Source organism: Ostrea edulis, chromosome 6 (genome assembly GCF_947568905.1).
Source record: "Ostrea edulis chromosome 6, xbOstEdul1.1, whole genome shotgun sequence".
Classification (NCBI taxonomy): domain Eukaryota; kingdom Metazoa; phylum Mollusca; class Bivalvia; order Ostreida; family Ostreidae; genus Ostrea; species Ostrea edulis.
In genome coordinates, this window is record NC_079169.1 from 65,307,273 (window position 1) to 65,328,692 (window position 21,420).

Sequence of the window (21,420 nt, forward strand, 5' to 3'; positions counted from 1 at the left end):
ATTAATGTACCTCCGAAATCCTCTAAAACTGAACAAAAGGGAAAACTGACGATTTCTTCTAAATTTTCAAAGGAAGAAGACAAGGGACCAAAGGGACAGAGGATCACCAGAACCAAGGAAGAGGAAACCCGTGTAGGTAAGTGACCAGTGGTGATCCCTTAATGACCATTGATCCAAGACCTTGTTGGACTGATGCATCCAGATACAGGTAGGTAAAGGTGAGTAGCCAGGAAAGTCTGGGACTCGAAATTCAGGGTTATAAATTTACCACAGGTAACTTTACAAACTTGTATGTTGTCATGAAAAGGCGATTGTCTTGTTGGATCATGGTTTTTCAAGATGAGTTTTGAAAACTGTACATTTGTTTTTATATTGTCTGCTATGGAGTTCTGAGGAAATGATGTGGATAAATTCTCTCTAGGTTTGCACACATTTTTGTTGTAGCATCTGAACAAGAGTTGACTTTGAATTCCTTGGAAATTCTTGACATAATGGTTAATTTGACTTGTGCAAACAGATTTGTTGAATTTTATTACAAAGTCTTCAAATTTGAATTGTTTGTTTAACAAATTTAGCTACATGTAATACAATTAGGCTGGCAAACATGGAAAAGGTTTTTGTCAGTTCCAAGACTTAATGTGGCATGTTACCTTGGCATTGAGTGGAGATGATGCTTACAGGCTCTTGGAGTTAGAACAGATGAATCTGTGGGAAATAATTAAAAGCACTGAACAAAACTTATAAAGATGCTGGTAGGTTTAGAGGAATCCTGGAGACAAATCATTAGTGATGGAATTGTTCTGGATGATTTCTTAACAGCTTCATTGAAAATGTAAACTTTTGCTGTTGAAATGCCAAATTTTAATTTAATTACATATAACTACATGTATGTGCATAGTTGTCCAGTATGGAAAATCAGATTTATGGACATTAGAAATGGAACAGTTACTTATTGAACTAAAAGAATTCAAAGATATAGGTGTCTGTTTCATTGTGTTCAGAACCAAGTGGAAGAGGTGATCACATGCTTCTCATACCTCTGATTAAGTGTCTCACCACCTCAGTGGATCACACAGACATTTGTATGATGAGTGTCGTACCATCTTAGTGCATGGATCCCAGACATTTGTATGATGAGTGGGTGGTAAAAAGTATGCAAGAGTGTGAGAAGTAGTTCTCTCTTAACCTCACCAGAGAACCACCATGGTCATCTTTAGATTATACAATTATTTTTGGTATTCCGAATTACTTGGGTTGCTTTTGCCATTTACCTGATGAGCTTGATTTTGGTTGTGTTTTTTTTTTTTTTTTTTTTTTTTTTGAATAGAATTTAGAACCAATCTAATCCTTTATTTGATTCTTGTCACATAGAAGTTCAGATTGATGAACATCAATCTCAAATTGCTGTCACTTTGGGGATACAGCCTTCATCAAGATGGGCAATAGCAATTTAACTTTTTATTTTTTGGTTTATACATCTAGATTTTCAGATAACACACATAACTATGACATACAAAGAAATCACCTGGGATAAAAAAAAAAAAAAGGGAAGGTGATTCTGATTACCCCCAAACAAAAGAAGTCTGTAATTGTCGTATTTCATTTAAACGTTCATGAAGCCTGCCAAGAGCATCATTAACACTGACTGCATAAAAGCAAACATTGAGATGAGCTGCACTTGGTTTAGGATTCCTAGCTGTATTTTAAATGACCTTGCATTAAGGTCATGTTTGGTATTCCTGATAACATTAGATGTTATAAAATCAGTTTTCTCATATTTCAAAGGCAGCTTCATAGTAGGATTCCTAATCAGATTCAATCCATCTCTTCTATATCTTTGACGGTGTGTCAAGCTACATTAGAGGTCTCTCTAGCACAGTCAGCTGGTATCCAATCACCAGATTGTGAAGTCTACACTACACACTTAATTACTGATACAAAGTCTACCAATATAATTCTCTAGGTCAAACAAACAAACAAACATAAATAACATTTTTTGGAAATTTGACAGTTTCAATTTCAGATGATAAACCACAGCAAAATAAATATATGATAAGATTAATGATAAACTGCACTGGTAGCTGTGGGATGACATAATTTGTACTGTACTAAAGTAAGGTACCAGTCACTGTTGTCACCGACTGTTAGAGATTACAGCAGACAAATTTATAATCATGTGTATCAGTCTCTCAAAAGCATTAGTTATAAAGTAGGTTAAAAACAGCAGCAGTAGCACCTCTGTTGACAGTCATTGGAGGGCAAATTTTGTAGGCTTAGATCTCCACATATCTGTCAGTATGTGTGTGGGGGGGGGGGGGGGGGGGGGGTACGAGTACGAGGGTTGCAACCCCCCCCCCACCCCCGCATCTACTTCCCTATGGTTGAATGTTTTAAACAAAAATGGTAATTTTTTACCATTTTGGGGTGTTTACCCCTCCGGCTCTTTTTGGACTAAAAGGTACAAACTTGGGTCACAACTCTCTCTCTCCCTCCCCCTCTCCCCCCCCCCCCCCCCCCTTCATTGAAACTTTTCTGGATACATCACTGCATATATATACATTATAAGTGACTCTACTGTAAGGCAAGCCTTGCAGGCTCAGACCTGCTCTGCATATTTAAACATATATACATGTATACCATAAGTGACTCCTTTTGACAGTCATGTGAGGGAAGACGAACATCTGCAGGTTCAAACCTGCTCTTCCTATTTCAACATATCTACATGTGTATCAAAGAAGGAACCATGTAGTGTTTTTATTTGTTTTAAGTTTTTGAAACTATAGTCATTACTGCACTTTGGGGGGACCAATATTTTGAAGTTACTTTTTTATCTCCAGATATTGGCAAAGTATTTGATTTAGTAAGCCAGAGTAAATAAATTGACACTTTCCCAAGATTTGCTGAGGTGGTGCATTTTCACTTTTTGTTGGCCTAAATTGATTTTACATACACCCATATAAAGCCCTCATGTATATATATTAGTTTGGGATCTAAGAATAAATTATTTTCTCCCGAGCACTGTATTTAAACCATTTTATGTCTAAACAAAGACTTGACAAACAATTCCACTAAAACCTAATACACGTTTTATCAACATCTTATCAATGAATAATCCAGTTATTGAAAGCATATGAACTTATCATTTGTTTGATAATCAATTATTAATGTCCTAAGGGGCTAGGCAAGGTTAAAGTTCAAACTTTATTGTCAAATTTAGCGTACACCTTTCGAGAGAGAAAAAAAGTACATAGGCAGCACTCTATACAGCTGCATGGATGGCTAGCCGTGTTTTGAAGGGTTGTCTCTGAATAAAAAGGACTTGAACAGTTCTAAATTGGATTACTGCCTGCTGTTTACACTTTCAAAACAGAAAGTGGAAGTCAGAAATTTGGAAGTCATATCACCCACCCCCATCAATCAGGGATCTATGGTGTCTCTCAAGTGATTACGGACTTACTATGTTGGGGGACGTAGATTTCGAGCAAGGTATGTCTGAAAAGTTAATTACAGCATTAACTGACCTGCACAAATACAGGTGGGCTAACTGATTTTACTGGGCCTCCAGTCCCATTCATCAATATGATTATTGCCTGCAAAGTGGTGCTATTCAAGCAGAACATGGACATCATTTTTGTTTAGACATGGCAGATTGAAAAGTTTTGAAGGTGTAATGTGGAGTAATGATGTGTCTTACTGTTCTGATATTCAGTCGACAGTTTTACCTGAAATGCCACCTGTACATATACTGTTTTTAAATGTTGATTTAACTCTTCAAATCTCCCAAGACTTGTATTTAATCAACATCTTATTCCATTTTTTGTTGATCTTCCACATAGAGGAAGTTGTTGAAAAATCTTAAGCTAATCTTCGTGTGGACTAGATTTGGGTGTTACGTATGATTTGCTTTTTATCTACAGAGATTTAATTTCAAAGCGAAGTCATCAATGTATGCAACATGTTTTTAGAGTTTTTAAAAGTCTTCCATTTTTTCTTTGATTTATTTATTGAATGTTTGAAGGTCAAGGCTAGAAAGGGATTCAGGCACACACATGCACTTAATGTAAATTCAAACATCAGGACTGCATTGCCATTATGTACAATTAGTGATATTCCTAATACATTTATCAACCCAGTAAATTATGAAAAACTTTAGTTTTACTGTTATTTGTGATAGCAAAGAGCTGATATTCATAGTAATTAAATAAATGTTTATTCAGTATATACACACATACAAACATACATACATACAATTATAACTGTAATGAAAACCGGAATGCAGAACTTTATATTGCATACAGAAAGCTGGGATATAGATTCTGTTTCAGAAATATTCAATTTTATTTCGAATAGAATTGTTTTTATTTGTGCTTTATGATATACCGTATTGGTATAGAGTACCGTTTTTATTGTTCAAATGATATGAAGTTAGGATATATCTGCTGATCAACATTTCTTTTTTATGAGTGCACACTTAGGATTTATGTAGTTTTCAATCAAAATTTCAGGGGGATTGACAATTAATTTTAGGGGGATTGACAATTTTCCTTGAAGGTGAAGGACTAACTGGGTCATCAGATATTGTTACATGTCTTTTCTAATTTTGCTCTGACCATTAAGTTTTTGAATTGTGTATGCAGTTTTTTATTGGATTACCCAACTAACATTGTGTCAGTTTGAAATCTCATATAGGATGGAGGATAGACTGTAGACATTAATTGTTGTCTATGTAGTTAGCAGTAGCACTGTACCTGCTGTGAAGTAGATTTGATGAGGATTCAGAAATTCCAGGTGTTAAGGGGAATAACTCTTAATTTTACAGAGTATTGAGATATCACTCCTTGTTATGGATTGTACTGTACATTGTATATCTTTGTATAGAATTCAATATATTTTGATGATGAAAAGTTGCATCCATCATCATGCTTATCTTGGATTGTCTCTCTAGAAATGCTGTTCTGTCCTACTTAATTAACTAATGGTAGAAGTGTTTTTTATAAAGGTCGATGGCTACTGGGATACTCACACCTATAGATGTTTTTGAATGTTTTGAATGCTGTATAAAACTAACATTGACAGTGACTGTGAAATGTTTGAACATTTTTCTTTTCCTTCGGATAGATTGTATATTCAGTGCACTACTTTGTTGGACTTTATTATAATGTAATCTTTGTGAGAATTCCCAAGGGGTGCATTTTTCTTTCAGTAAAATGTACATACAGTGGTCATTATCTGAAATGTCGGTCCACCAGCACAGCCATCTGAGATGCTTTGACTGCAAAATCTCAGTATCAAGTGTATATGGCAGTAAGATGCCTCGAGTTGAAAAAAAATTCCACCAGTTTGCTATTTTTGAAAAATCCAATTTGAGTGTTTACCTTTCCTTGTGCCATTTATTTCCAGGGTTTTGCTTATATTGATTATGGAGTTCTCCTAACAATAGGATATGTTTAAATCCTGGAGCAGTTTGGTACAGTTCTAATTACTTACCATTCAGAATGATTGGACATAGACTCATTTCTTCTTGGTTCATTATCATGCAGCACCCGACAATTTAAAACTTATGTAACATTTGACTACATATTAACAAGTGTCAGTAGGACTTTTCTCACAGTGTGTATGCTAATGTCTCAGAAATATTTGTAGTTATAGAATTCCATTCTTTGTCTGCTGGGAATATCGGAGCCTATATAAGTAATGAAATGAGATTTGTGATAGCCTGTTATCTGGCAGAAATTTTCACCTGTCCCAGGTACAGTTTATAGCAGTTCGTTCTACTTTCTGTTGGGTACAAATGTTACTTTGAAGCGTTTTATATGGTCGTGTGCTTTTTTTTTTTCGGCAGCGAGGAAGTGGAATTGTTTTTTATGTCCATAAAAGCATAGGTCTGGGTGATATTGTCTTCAGTCTATGTACATTTCTGTTGTTTAGGAATTGGGATATCAATATAAGTACCTCTGTAACTTAAAAAGCTGTTGAATTATTGATTGGTACATAGCTTACTGAGGACTTTTTCTGACGTTATGGACATTTATTTAGTGATTTTTTAACACATGTTGGAGGTCTTCCGTACAAGTATTTGGGAATAAATATAATGAACATATTGTGCTCATTTTCAAAATCAATATGGAAGAGGATTTATCATTTTATTTTTTGTCGTAAAGTAAACCGACTTGGATGTTTGGATACTTGTGTTGCTTGAAATGGTTGTTACTCTGTACAAAGTGCAATCTTTCATATCAAGCCATTTACATATGGTATGAATAAGGAATCTTAAACTTATACCCTTGGTCATTAATTCATGTGGGATGTGTAGAGAATTGGGTCATTAATTCATGTGAGATGTTTAGAGAATTACACTGTTGGTTTTGAATTTGTGACTCAAACTTAAAGGCCACCGAGTGATGATATTGTTACCATCAGGATGTGATTGCACATAATGATCTGGTATAATAGGTTTTCAGAGGACCATGTTCTCGTAAATTTGTACAGGTTGATAAGGTGACATAACTGCTGAAACTAGCTGGTGTTTTTTTAGGCGTGGCCTTGTCATTGTGTTGTGTGAGAATAGACCTTAGTCTTTGGCCTAGGGGTTCAGACCGACCAGCAGCCACAGACAGGGAAGGTGGTCGACTTTAGGGCCATAAATGTGTGTATTGCTAGATACTGTGGTCAAGATATTTTTACTTGATATGCAGTGTCATAGTTACGATCATTGCTTATCTTCCAGTGTTCTGCATAAATACCAGGAATTTTCACCACTGTGATATATAATCTTGCAAATGTTACCTGAATATCTGTGCTGATTGTTTCTGTTGATTTGGAATTTGAATTCATTATAAATATCGCCATGACGAGTATCAGATCACCTGGTCATAAACCTGGACTACCGACCTGGTATAATGGCTACATACATCAATTTAGGACTACCTCTCTGCCCCGCACAAGAAAGGAGCGAGAGCAACTGCTCGTGTCAGAGGATGAAGGTAATGGAGTTTGGTAAAGTTTTGCAGACTACCATAAAATCTGTAATGTGTTTATTTATTTGTGTTTTCACAGGTGTTAGTATTTACTGTTCCTGGAGTAAATGTCCTACTTTGTTCCTAATTGTTCTCTTAAAATTCGGAATGGCAATTTAAATTTGATTAATAAAATTAATTGATGTAAATGACATTGGGTGTAATTAACAGGCAAAAAAAAATATATTGTATGTCAATTGAGTGAAATAAAAAAAAAAAAAAAAAAAATTACGTTCACAAGGTTTCAGCATGAACAGTCCCCGAAGACAACATTGGAATCTGTTTCATCTGAACCCTCAACATTGTTTGCTTGGCTATATTGGCAAACAAAATGCAGCACCACTGCAGGTCCCCTAAATCTGAGTTGTACTAAATCAGCAAAAAATGTGAAGAAATTTGAAAAACTACAGTCCTGGTGTACACGCTTTATGTGGATTGATATATAGAGAACTCTGAACGTCATTATTCACGTATGATTTATCTTCGATGCTTAGGTACCAGGTACTTTTGATCGAATGTTATTTTCTTGATGTGTATACTCCTTTTATTTCAAAGAAAAACTCATGGGAATGGGGTCTCAATTTTGAGCTATAGACAGTTAATTCACAGTTGTTTTCAAAACATTTGTCCTTTTTGTTATTTTCCTTCATGATGTACATTTACATGCTGCAGGGCACTCTCACTCCAGAGCCATCTGTTTGTAAGTAATTAACTAAAAGCAGATGAAAAACGAGGTGAAACATTAGACAGTGTCAAGTCAACAGGAAGGCTACTGATGTTAAGAATATCTATTAGCAATGTGATTGAATACGGTAGTCAAAGTATTTTAATGGTTTATTTTAGAAATTCTTTTTCTGCATGGTCTCTGTAAAATTTCTATGCAAATGAGTTGGTTCTCAAGTTTAAACTACACAATCAGTGACATAGTTTGCATACATTTGTTGTTAAAGTAGGTGTAACATGTGTAAAGCATACAAAGCTGGTTATGATTGTAGATAAGATGGAATTATGAATTTACGATGACATAACAAATATGTACATTTTCTGCTATTTTCTTTGAAATGATCAAAAACTGCCCTTTACAACTCCCGTTAGGCTTGAGAAAGGACGAGCCTCAAGCGTATATCATAATCAGACTGACATGTTAATCTTCCAATGATAATGTTGCAAATACATTATATCAATCTAGTTTTGATCAATGAATTCAGTTCGGATGATTGACAGAATGGTTGACATTTTTGACAATTATCAAGGAAATTGCGAAAAATCACCAATTTAGAGGTATTTCCCAAAATGAGTCTGTTTGGAATATATATTTAATATGAACTTCATCTTAATAGTTTCTGAATATTTTAACAACAAAAAACAACAACAACAACAAAAAGAGCAGAGAAATCAAAGAATATTTGAATTTTGGGGCCAGAATTGCATGGTTATATGATCAAACCCACTGAAGTCCTTTGGTCTTTCCCTGTGAAAATTTGTTGTAATACTAAAAAAAAAAAAAATTTCATTGAAGTGTGAAAAAGTTAAGAAATATGAAAACAAAAACTGGCTTGCATGATTAAGTAGCAAGTTGTTGGTACTGAGATGTACTGACCTGTCTGCTTTTCATGTTTGGTAACTCAGATTAATTCCTACCATCTGTTGAATGGAATGTACTAGAAATGATTTTGCTGTCTGTGAGTTTTCCACCAAAATACTGATATTTTAGGATTTGGTTGGAGGTTTTTTTTATTGTGAGAAAAAAAGTTGTCTTTGGAAATTTTTTTATTTAGTACCTGTAATTTTGATATGTGCAAAATATAGAGATAGTTAGGAAACTGGAACAATGTGTGTGTGGATTTACTAGTGTTTGGATAGTTTGCAGATTTCTTCATTTTTTTGACACAATCTTGAGAATTGTGTGAGTAGTAACATATGGATGAAGGTACTGTACAAACAAAATTATCTAAGAGAACAAGTTGGTATTTAGAGTACGCCCATCAAATGAAAATTAGCACTGAACAGGCAAGTCATGTGAGTGATGTTCAGGACTTTTGGGAAAATGGTAAGTATATATATGGTACATATGTACTGCAAGAATTCACTTGGGAAATAAATTTCATTTTTGAAAATACATAAGGGTAAAAAATATGGTGCTTCACACAGGCATATTTCATGAAGCATGTTAGCACTTCATGAAAATTATGCTGGCCTTGAGCATTTTAGTTCATAACCTTATATGCATCTGCAGAAGTAGAATTTATTCATATTTACTTCCTACTTTTATTTCTGTCTGAATTCCCAGATGTTAGAATATATGTACAATATTTATCAGGATTCATATGTGCAATTGTTCACGACTGCAGTGCGTTCATGAGGAAATGGCTACCATTAGAAATGGTAACGGATTAGGCCTATAGATTGTGAAGAAGTTTTCATTTTTTAAAAGTAAAAATGAAAAGAAAATGAAATACAGATATCCAAACATTTTCATTGCTGTTGAGAAAAAAAAATCAAAATAAACAATGCAAGATTACATTTTTGATGAAAATTAAAACAATTCATACCCATTAATCAAAATGAAGGAGTATTAAAAAGGATAAACAAGCAATATTTTTCAAATCTTGATAAAGTGTCAATGACTGCTGTCTCTTTATGTTCACATAGAGTATATATGCATTATTCCAAAAAACAAAAAAAGAAAGAAAAATGGATGTTTGAATAGTTTAATATCATATTTGTATTATTTTTTTCAGAGGAGAGCGGAGCTGGTCAAAAGACAACTCAGACAACAAAAACGTATGTATTAGTATTGAGTGTTGACTTTACTTGTAGAAATCTATCATATTGACATTACCTGTAGAAATATATCAGTATTGAGTATTGACATTACCTGTAGAAATCTATCGGTATTGAATATTGACATTACCTGTAGAACTCTATCAGTATTGACATTACCTGTAGAAATCTATCAGTATTGAGTGTTGACTTTACCTGTAGAAATCTATCAGTATTGACATTATCTGTAGAAATCTATCAGTATTGAATATTGACTTTACCTGTAGAAATCTATCAATATTGAGTGTTGACTTTACCTGTAGAATTCTATCATTATTGACATTACCTGTAGAAATCTATCAGTATTGAGTATTGACATTTCCTGTAGAAATCTATCAGTATTGAGTGTTGACATTTCCTGTAGAAATCTATCTGTTGAATGTTGACATTACCTGTAAAAATCTATCAGTATTGAGTGTTGACTTTACCTGTAGAAATCTATTATTATTGAATGTTGACTTTACCTGTAGAAATATATCAGTATTCACATTACCTGTAGAAATCTATCAGTATTGACATTACCTGTAGAAATCTATCAATATTGAATGTTGACTTTACCTGTAGAATTCTTTCATTATTGACATTACCTGTAGAAATCTATCAGTATTGAGTGTTGACATTACCTGTAGAAACTATCAGTGTTGAATGTTGACATTACCTGTAGAAATCTATCAGTGTTGAATGTTGACATTACCTGTAGAAATCTATCAGTGTTGAGTGTTGACATTTCCTGTAGAAATCTATCAGTGTTGAATATTGACATTACCTGTAGAAATCTATCAGTATTTAGTGTTGACTTTACCTGTAGAAATCTATCAGTATTGACATTACCTGTAGAAATCTATCAGTGTTGAATATTGACATTACCTGTAGAAATCTATTAGTATGAAGTGTTAGTTTACAATACTAGTAGTAATATAAAACGCGACCCAAACCCGCAGTCTACAGTTCAGCAGTCGACATGCTAACCTCCTGAGCTACTCAGCTAGGCAAGGATATTTGAAATGAATAGACAAATATTGCTGATATTTATATTTTCATTCATGTTTTAAAAGGAAGTCAACCATTATGCTGATGTAAAGTACATCCTTAATGCAATACAAGCTGTAACTGACGTAAATAAATTGAAAAATGAAAGAACAAATATTTTAACATATTTGTGATTGATTACATGTATATATAACTTTGAATCATAGAATCAGAGTGAATCTGAAGCAATAAACCCATCAAATCAAGCAGAAAATGTTGATTCATGAATCATCATCTTGTCAGCAATTCCTACTCATAATCTCTGATGTGTATTGATCTCTTGAGGTCACCAATTTGGAAAAAAGCGAAAGATAGGCACTGAGCACGTGTCAGATTTGTAAACAATATAACATGCCAATTTTATAGAAAATTCACTGTAAAAATTTTATTTGAGTGGCACATTTACGTAATTATTACTTTCTCACACTTATAGTGCTTGTCATTCATGAAACGATTTGATATTTTAAAACTACCAAAACGTGTAGTTACTCACGTCAATTTCTGTCTTTGTATATGACCTCAGTCTCAGCAACCTGATTGTGTTCAGCAATCATCGTTCTCATGTCTGTGTATACAATGCAATGGCGGTTTATACGAAATGCTCAATGTAGGTATGCTCTCAAACAATATTCCCTTGTTTATTTTGCTGAATTTTTCTTCAGATCTTGGGGATTATATCAGTTAGACCGATAGGTGATATTTGGTGCATGATTGGATAGTTACAGCTTGTATTACTTTATCGGTGATACATATATCTTGTATAATTTTATTCACAATCCAATACAGCAAACTTCACTCAAGAGGGGTAACTCTTACATGCTTATTTTGTATATTCACAGGACAACAGTTGTTCAGAATGGAGATATCAGCAATGGCCCAGAAGGGGTGAGTGTTAATGAAACGTCAGTGTAATGTAATGTAACAGTTTGTAATGTACTGCAACAGTTTGTTTGTAATGTACTGATTTATTGTTTGGTGGTGGTGGTGGGGGTGTGTCTATAGAATCTAGAAATGACACACTTTCGCTGATTGAATTTTGAGAGGACATTGACTTGAGAGGGATCAGTTGAATTCACCAGCAGTGTATTGATATACTGTCTCTGTGAACAATAGAATCAGAATGAATACGCATTACACAGTGTATGATTTAAAGGTTTCTCCACCCTTGTGTGATGTATGTCATCAAACTCTGAGGGAAAATTTAGGAATGACAGAATTTGTTAAAACCGACATATATCACTAATACGGGTTATATCAAGTGTGATCATTCTTTATTTAGTTTCAGTTAATTATTTTCACATCAAACTTGACATATCTGTACAAAATTTTATAAAAAAAGTATTATTGTAAACTGCTGTAAGATGAAAACATTTCCCTGTTTATAAATATCGATGTTTTAAATTTTGCTTTTAGTTTCATTGTTTAAATACAAAGCATTAGACCTGAACAATATCCACATTTATTAGAATTATTAAACATTAAATGATTATTTTTAGGCATCTATTGTGTTATTAGAATAAGGTATATATTGAACAACGCACATTTACATGTTATGATGATATGTCTGTTCAATGTATCATGTTTTTTTGGCACAATAAATGTTTTTAAAAAAGGATGACATTTATATAGCATTCATATATCTTTTGGTAATTTGAAACCTACTCCCTACTCATACACCTATGTAAAATTTACAGATCTAAGCATATTGTGTGCAATATTCATACAGCACCCAGCCTGGTTGAATGTGGTAATAATCAATACCTACCATCATTTTGAGATGTGTGTAAATTTACTCTTTCATAACAATTTATAAATGCTTCTAAGGTCCCCTTAATAACCTTACAATATCAACTGATTAAGACATCAATATAGTCATGCATTTATAAAATTCTGAACCCGAGTTGTACTCAGTTTATGCAGTAGATCCCAATAATTCTTCAATTTATTGATTGTATTTTCATTCTATGAGTTCAAGTATAGGATTTCTTAGTTATGTAGTGTAGGATCTCTTCATTGTGGATATCAGTGAGAGAAATACCAAAGTAGGAGTTATTGCCCTTTAAAACAATTTTTTAATATTTATAGAAAATCTAAACTTTTTCAAAGTCATAGTATACCTGATTTTTAAAAAAAATTATGTCCAGTGATACCCAGTGATTGATCATAAGCTGATGTTATAGCTAAAGGTAGCTCCACCCTCGTGTGAATAATATCAATATTGTTCAAAGTAGAAAATAAATCATTAATTTCCACTAGATATAGTTTAATTCAATCAATAACCGAAGACTTATGTATATGTTGCCACTTTTTAAGACATACATAAAGAGAGGTAATTTATATCAATGTTAGAAAAATTCGCATTTTCATTAAACAGCATAATAGATAGTCAAAATGACAAAATTTCAATTAATTAAACTGCTATTTTATAAATATATCTAAATTGATTAATACATTTTTATGAGAGAAATACCAATTTAGGAGTTATTGCCCTTGACAGCATTTTTTTTTTATATACATATAGATAATCAATTATTTAAAAAAAATCTTAACCTTTTTCAAAACCAGTATTATACCAGTGATCATACAATTCCTCCAAAAGCTATATTTCTATCATGCACAAAGTTTAGATAAAGATTTTGCAAAAACCTATGACGTCACATGAGAGTGGAGCAACATGAAGACAAAACAGATTTAAATTGTAATCAGTGTTTGAATATATAAAGTAAGTAGCTCTTGTTCGACATAACAGTAACATGAGGTGCAAAATACATGCATGCATAAATTGTTTAATAAGCATCAGGGTTAAACATCAGCTACGGTTAGATAGTACATATGGGTACAACCAAACTGACTGCAAAGAAATAAGTCTCCTTATGGAATCTGTTGTTGAGAAATAGATAACAAAAACCAAAATTAATTCATTTCTGATTTCATTATTTTATTTGCTGCCCATATTCTTACTTGCAAACATTTCCATGTTGCTTTTGTTCATGAATTATACCTCTGATAATCTTCAAGAAATTATAGCTACCAGTTAGTTATGGAGTACCTGGAAAAAAAAAAACAAATAACGAAGAATAGAAGATTAAATTTCTCTCTTCCCCCCCCCCCCCCCCTCTTAATTTACTGCCAATCTGTCATATGGGTACCAGTTTGTGGGTACCTGAATTAACTCGGGTGACCTATTGCAATTGGTTGTTGTACGTTGTTCGTTAACAATTGAACATTTCTAAATTCTTGTCGACTACCATTCCAATTCTTTTCAAATTTGGTATGAAGCATCTTCGGGACAAGTGGGACATATATTGTAAATTTCAGGATTCCTGCACCCTCAAGGCCATAGGGGCGGGGCAAAGCAAAAACTGCTAAAAATTGACCAATTTTCAAAAATCTTCTCTACACCTGCACATCTTAAAGAAAAACTAAATACAAAGTGATATATAGCAGGAAGGCCTCTACCAAAATTGTAACTGTCAGGATCCCTGGGGTAAGGTTCTGACTCCAGGATGGGCCAAATTTGGTATATATAGTGTATATATTCAAAACATATAAATGATATCTGCTTTAATGCCATTGATACTAAATTGATACTAAATGGATATTTAGAAAAAGTAGGTATAGTCCTTTACCAAAATTGTAAATTTCATGATAGGTTTGGTTTCAGGATTTGAAGGACTTCTTTAAGTTTGCTGATACTGTATAAAATCTAGATGGATATTTTGGAATTATAGAAGAGAAGGATGTACAAAAAAAGTAGTTAATTTCGCAACCCCAAGATTTTGACTCTAGGATGGGTCCAAATTAGTCATATCGTTTAATGTTAATACATGCATATTATATTATGTAAAGCCTTTCATCAGTGTATGCACTTTTAAGGGCATTGAAGATTTAAGAACACATCTTGTTTTATACTGTTGCTGAATTTAGCTTAGATATTCAGAACAGGAAATTTTTTTCTAGATTGCATAGCCCTTGGGACTACTGATACTTTTAACTATAGTACTTAGGTGACCGATAAGGCCTGTGGGCCGCTTGTTTATTTCAATATGGTTCATAATGAATATGATATTCAGTAACGACAGTAAAAATTTATTTATGTAGTTATTAAAAATCTCCCATGATTAACCACATGTTCCCCCCTGTTTAATTACAATGTGAATTTCAGATTGATGAAGACAATAAAGCTAAAAAGCCAACGGTCCAGGAGGAGATCATGTCTGTGGAGGGAGGAGTCTATGAGAATGAACCAGTGCGTGATCCCGAAGTCGTCAGAGAAAGTGATCCCAAAAACATCGGAGAGGAGCTACCAGAGATTGGCACAGCCAAGAGCATGCTTCAGAAATATGCCAAGATTCAGGAAGAGTCTGTTAAACCTGTGGTCGGAAAAAGGCAGGCCACTCCACCAAGAGGTGCTGGTCCAGCAGAATATGTAAGTGAACCAAGGACTGTCATTGAAAAACCAGAGCAGAAGATTGAAGGAGGAGTTTTCGAGAATCAGCCAATCACTGAGGAGGGAGTGGTGAAGTCTTATGAGAGTGTGGAAGATGTCAAGCCAGAGCAAGGATATGCTAGAAATGTACTTGCCAAGTTTAAGGAAATTGAATCCCAAGTTCAGAATCGTCCTCCTCCTTCACCCAAAAAAGAGCTAACTCCAGATCGATTTACCAAGGGAGAGTATGTGAGCGAACCGAGATCCCATTTCGAGACATATGAAGGAAAAACAGAATCTGGTGTTTTTGAGAGTCAACCACAAGAGGACAAAGATGTTGTCAAGTCCTACGAACATGAAGAGGAGGTCTTACCAGAGCAAGGCACTGCCAAAAATTTAGTTTCGAAATTCAAAGAGTATGAGTCACAAAGTAAATCCCCGTCTGCATCCAGAACAAAGAAAGAATTGACTCCAGACAGATTCACCAAAGGAGAATATGTATCTGAACCCAGAGCCACTTTCGAGCAGTATGAAGGCCAGGTGGAAGCAGGAGTTTATGAGAGTAAACCTATGGAACGTCCAGATGTTGTCAAATCTGGAGATTATTATGAGGAACCACTACCCGAACAAGGCTATGCAAAGAATGTTATTTCTAAATTTAGAGATGTTCAAAAAGGTGGAGGCTCACCAAGCAGTTCACCAGCAAATAAACAAAAGGAAATAACTCCACCTAGAGAAGACACATTTTCTGGCATTCTGGAAAGTCAACCAGAAGAAAGATCAGATATTGTCCATTCATATGATGTTCGAGAGGAAGAGTTGCCAGAGACAGGAACTACTCGAAATCTATTGAACAGATTTAAAGAAATCCAGCATTCAGGATCAAATTCTCCAGTCTCACCAAGGCTAAAGAAAGAATTCACTCCCCCACCTCAGTCAGGCATTTATGAAAACACCCCCCAGAAAAGTCTTGAGGTGGAGCAAAGAGTAGCAGAGAGTGGAATCTTAGAAAACACCCCGGACAGGAGGGATGGTGTTGCCAGAGAGGAGGAACCGTCTGCTGGGACAGTCGAATTTCCAGAAAGAGGCTACGCAAAAAACATGGTATCCAAATGGAAACAGCTTGAAAGTGAGCACAGCAAATCAGCTTCACCCTCCCCCAGATACAAGGAATTCACCCCTCCTAGGGACGAGCCCAGAATTAAGAGCCCCCTGAGTCCCAAATCACCTGCAGGGACTAACAGCAGTGTTCACCCACGAGATTTACCAGGTCAGTACCAGGAACAAATGGAGCCAGGAATATACGAGAACCAGCCAACTGACCGATCGGATGTCGCCAGGGAGGAAGACACTGATTGGGATCAAGGCCTGCCTAGAGAGGGAACCAGCCAATCTCTCATAAGCAAGTTCCGATCTGTGCAGGAGGAGGCTAAGAAGTCCCATGAAGTGCCCAAGCCTATTTCCAGGAGGGTGAGTAAAATGCATGATGTGGGATAGTTCCCATTGCCCCCTTCATCCTTTGTAACAGGTAACATCATCAATAATCAGATACACCAGCTGTAATTGATGGTACATGCCTCTTCCTGGCAGCCATTCCACCTTTGTTTGAGTATCAGGGAAATTTATCATTTTCTTATCAGTTTGAACTACCTAATAGTCTTACAACACAGCTGCCAGGAAGAGGTGCTTGCTCTTGCTGCTATCCAGACAACCTTCATAACAGTTATTGCCTAATAATACACAGATTTGAGATCTGAAGTAGACAATAGGTGTGTTGATGTTTCTAGATACAATAACTTCATACCATGCATAAAGCAGATTTTTGTGCATATAAAGTGTATGCTAGTTTTTCATGCATGTTTCCATCGGCATCTTGTGTTTTAGGATTCAACAGATGGTACAAAGAGCCCCAAAAAGAAGGTGGGTTTGTTGCTGTATTTGAGTTATTGCCCCTTGTCACATCTCTGCACGATGCACATTTTTTCACGCTCTGTAAAGGGTATAGCACAAACCAATTTCATTGCAGCTGTTATGAATTTGTAAATTCAAGTGTACACATATATTCCTCAACTATGGGTTTACAGGAACACTGATGAGCTGAAGGTGGTTTAACTGCGAGTGCTAACCTATTATTATTATCTTAACCCATCTAATCAAGGTGTATGCAAGGTGAATTGCTCTCAGACAGCTAACATTAAATATACTTGGCTGTGTTAAATCAGTAATGCCAAAGGGTACCATTTCGTGGTGGATATTTTTACCATGCATACTGAATGTCTTTAGAATGAAAGCCCAGTTTTGTGAGCATTGCCATGATTTCTTTATTACCGCTATAATAACAACAAAAAGTGCTGTGATGATACCATCTGCCCTGAGTTTGATGGTTGGACAAATGATTGCTTACATAAAAGTGGTCTGGTCATATATTATAGGGCAAATAAAATTAGGCACCATACATTTGGGAAATTGAAACAATCATGAATAAGGAAAATATCAGTAAGTTATTAAAACATGGCGTAGTTACATTTTTTGTTATTAAGGAAGATAAACATGGAAAAGACAGAGTATCTGCAGCTTAAGCAAAACTTCTAGTCAACAAAATGCAACATGTTTTTGCAGCACACTCCTAGTCTATCCAATTAAACTTAGCAGAAAACATTAAACCTACGACAGCTGTGGATTAAATCGATACATAGTTTGAATCTCTGTTCATGGCCATGCGAGATCAGAGTATGAAACAAAATACATACACATCTAACTTACATAAGCCCCCCTATAAATAAAACAGCTGACCTGTGCTCTCTGATGTGTAATGAAATAAATTCACCCTTGAGTGGCCCCTAGGCCGCTTTATATTATCCTGTGTGTTATGAACTCGTCATAGTGGAACACTAATAGTGAGGGAGGAGAGGAGTGGAGCTCTTAATTCAAAATAAAAACTTAACAGTGTGTAAAATGACGGAATTATCTGCTATACAAAAACGGGTCAAGGTAATCCTAATTTATTTCCTTCTTTATAATAGAGAAAGTATAGATCATGATTTATAATAGGATGTTGATAATGATAACGGGTATTTTTAGATATCATCAGTGTCATTGTTTCTCTTTGAAATAAGTCTAAGCAAGTTGTTAATGAACATATTCATTTTCTGACTAAACATTAGTCTTTCACAAGCAGTTAGTATGAGTAATACTTTTTAGAGGGATTGACTTTGTTTAATCCTGTTAGTTTAACTGTTATTACACGCAAGTCAAATATTTTTAAATTTAGTCACAATTTTAAAGTTTCCACCTCAGGATGGTATTGTTTAACTCGACAAGGGTCTTTCAATTTCATTGGTGCATGAACATACTTTAATATAATGTAGATGTATGACCTATTATCATATTCTTCTACATGGACAAGGCTATAACACAATATTTCTATACATACAAGTATTTGCGGAAACAATTTCATCTCCTGGTGTTAAATGACATCGTGGTCCTTTGTAATAAATAGTCCCATTGATGGTCTTAAATTTCGTTACAGTTGTTTCACTTAATACATTTCCAAATATTTTATTTAACCATGGGTGTAACTTTGTTAAATTTGATATGACACGCAAATTTTTACACTGAATATCAAAGTTGGTTGCCTTGAGCTAAAACGTGTAGTGTTAATGAAATACACACCCCTGAGCAGATTTTTCAATACAGATTGCAAGATGAAGTAAAGGGAGGTTTGACCTGTTTTACTTTGGTGCATTTTCTGAGGTTATGTATTTTGCAAAAATCGGTAGCAGTCAGTACGAAATGATAAGGTTCGCATAATTATTTAAACTGTTTTGGAGGTGTATTTGTATTCAGTTTCCTTGCATTCTGAACAGGGATGGTTTCTAGAACAACATGTCAAAAATACTGCAGATTCAGGATTATTTCTTAAAAAACTCTTCATCCTGTTCATGCTCTTGGATTCAATGGCAACCCCTCCCATGTTTGTTAAAACTGACAACAGATGACAATGCTGCTCTGTGGAGAAAAATTGACTTTTAGAAAACATTTTTTTTTTTCAAAACAGCTACACTTTGTTTGAAGATATTGATTCTGTGACAGTATAATGGTGGTTAGCAGCTGGCATGAGAGAATTCTGTGCTGAAGACGGACTGAATCTAGACTGTCAATCAATACTCCATTACCATTCTAACTCCCGGAGAACCATCATAAGCTGCTGCGTTTGGGTATATGGGCCGGGTTATTGAGTATTTTGTCGGGTGAAATGGGAAAGCATCCAATGCAGAGCATTACATATACGTCAGAACATCACAGTTTTGTTTGACTTTAGGCAGGACAAAACAGGAAGAGGAAATGCAATAAAAGTGTGCACTGAAATACTTGATTTGTAAATGGAAAACATTAAACATCATTTAGCATATAGAGAATTCACCCCATAAGAGGAAAATTAAGGTTAGAAAGTGTTTATAGCCTTCCGGTGTACTTAATTATTCAACAATCACAGAAAAGCTTGTACTGTATAATCGGTAATGGCTTGTATAACAGAAGAGAAATGTTAGTGCAGCTTTTGTATAATACTTTTAACTCGGTATTATTTCAAGGGTCCACATTCAACGTATCAAGGTCACTGCTTATTCAGCAGACAATATAAGGAAATAGCTCATTGACAGTATGAAAAAATGATAAGTAATGGATAGGGTGGACATATAAAAGCTTGCAGCTACAAGGAAACAATTTACAGTTTGAGGGATTTTTACCTTGGTAGTACTTCTGTTATTAAAATGGAGGAAAATGAAGCAATAGCAAATGAAAGGGTATGTTTCACCTTGCATACATCTTGTTTATAAACTGTTTCTGCAAATTTAGAGAAGTTTTATTTCATTATTTTAGTGTTCGTTAAAGTTGTTTGTGTGGATTTAGTGTCAGAAACTCTGAGCTGTGGCATGGTGGTTGTGAATGTCAATGGCTTAATTTTGGGATTCTACATTGACAGTAGAAGAATATCAATTGTAACCCTACAATTATATTCTTATAAAGATGTACATGTGTTTATAATCTTCAATATTATTTAAAGTTATGTTATTCAGTGAAACTAAACCACACACTTAAAGAGAGGGAATGAATTAACTTTTCTTTTGTTTTAAACTTCTGTGCACCCCTGCAAAGATTTACAGAGATTTGATGCTTAGTAAATTCCGATCTCCAGATGCAGAGTCATATCTCTCGTATTTGTACTTTTCTTGTACAGGGTTTATAATTGGGGGCTGCTATGGTAACATTTTCGAAATATTCTCCGACAATATTCTCATTGATGAACATGTTGTAGAGTATTTAATGGGCTCCATGGGATGCCAACAGGAATGTATTTTTTTTTCTTTGCCAAAATAAAAACTTTACAATTAGTCCTTTGTACCTCTTCATGACATATAATATATATACACCTTATTATGACTAGCAGCTTATCAACAGAGTGATTGTAGGTATGTGTGTTGATTGGGGGGAAATTTGTGTATAAATTGGTAGATATGAACTTGTTAAACAGCTTTTGACAAGAAACACATGGTTTTTGATATAAACATCCACTATCTCAGACTTCTACATTGATGTCTGTTCAAAATGTTTTAGCTTCGATAACAAAATATGACCATCTGATAATAGAACACACCTATCTTTCATAAAGACTTTGCGCTAGCTGGTAAAAATATTGGAATTGTTAGAATTAGTAGCCCGTATAATCGCCTGAACCATGGTGCCAGGGAACATCAGTTTTATGCATTATTGGTGATTTGAGCCAATTTTGCGGTATTACACCTGTTATAATCTTGTCCATGGGTTCTCCTGAGTTTATTTTTGTAGGTATGATTAATAATTTAGCCCCTAACTATCACGCATCTCACAGATCAATACAGACAAGTCTTGGTCGAATGTCTGTACATGCATGCATGAATCTACACCATTTAATTAGTGGGTAATTGTTTTGTCTGCTCTGATTTGTTCCCCACAGGTAGTGTAGGAGGGGGTTTATAGGTAAATTAAACATTAGTTTTTAGATGTTAATTATTTATTTTTAACCAGAAAATGCTCTTAAGTTTAAACTTTGTTGCAATGTACAAGAGTGCTTACATGAAGAAA

At 34.7% G+C, this 21,420-nt stretch overlaps 1 protein-coding gene across 50 annotated transcripts in view; it reads left to right on the top strand.

Annotated features, from left to right (window-relative positions):
* The window catches only part of LOC125647905 (titin-like), a 58,199-nt gene that overhangs the window by 31,491 nt on the left and 5,288 nt on the right, over nucleotides 1-21,420 (top strand). For 20 of the 50 annotated variants that reach the window (XM_056140423.1, XM_056140428.1, XM_056140425.1 and 17 more), the window contains 5 exons: nucleotides 73-136; nucleotides 9,758-9,800; nucleotides 11,708-11,753; nucleotides 15,034-16,767; nucleotides 17,182-17,217. In XM_056140423.1, the coding sequence (XP_055996398.1) occupies nucleotides 73-136; nucleotides 9,758-9,800; nucleotides 11,708-11,753; nucleotides 15,034-16,767; nucleotides 17,182-17,217 (1,923 nt within the window). Of the gene's footprint in view, nucleotides 1-72; nucleotides 137-9,757; nucleotides 9,801-11,707; nucleotides 11,754-15,033; nucleotides 20,103-21,420 lie in introns of all 50 variants that reach the window. The other 30 variants (XM_056140444.1, XM_056140430.1, XM_056140442.1 and 27 more) reach the window with 5 other exon arrangements.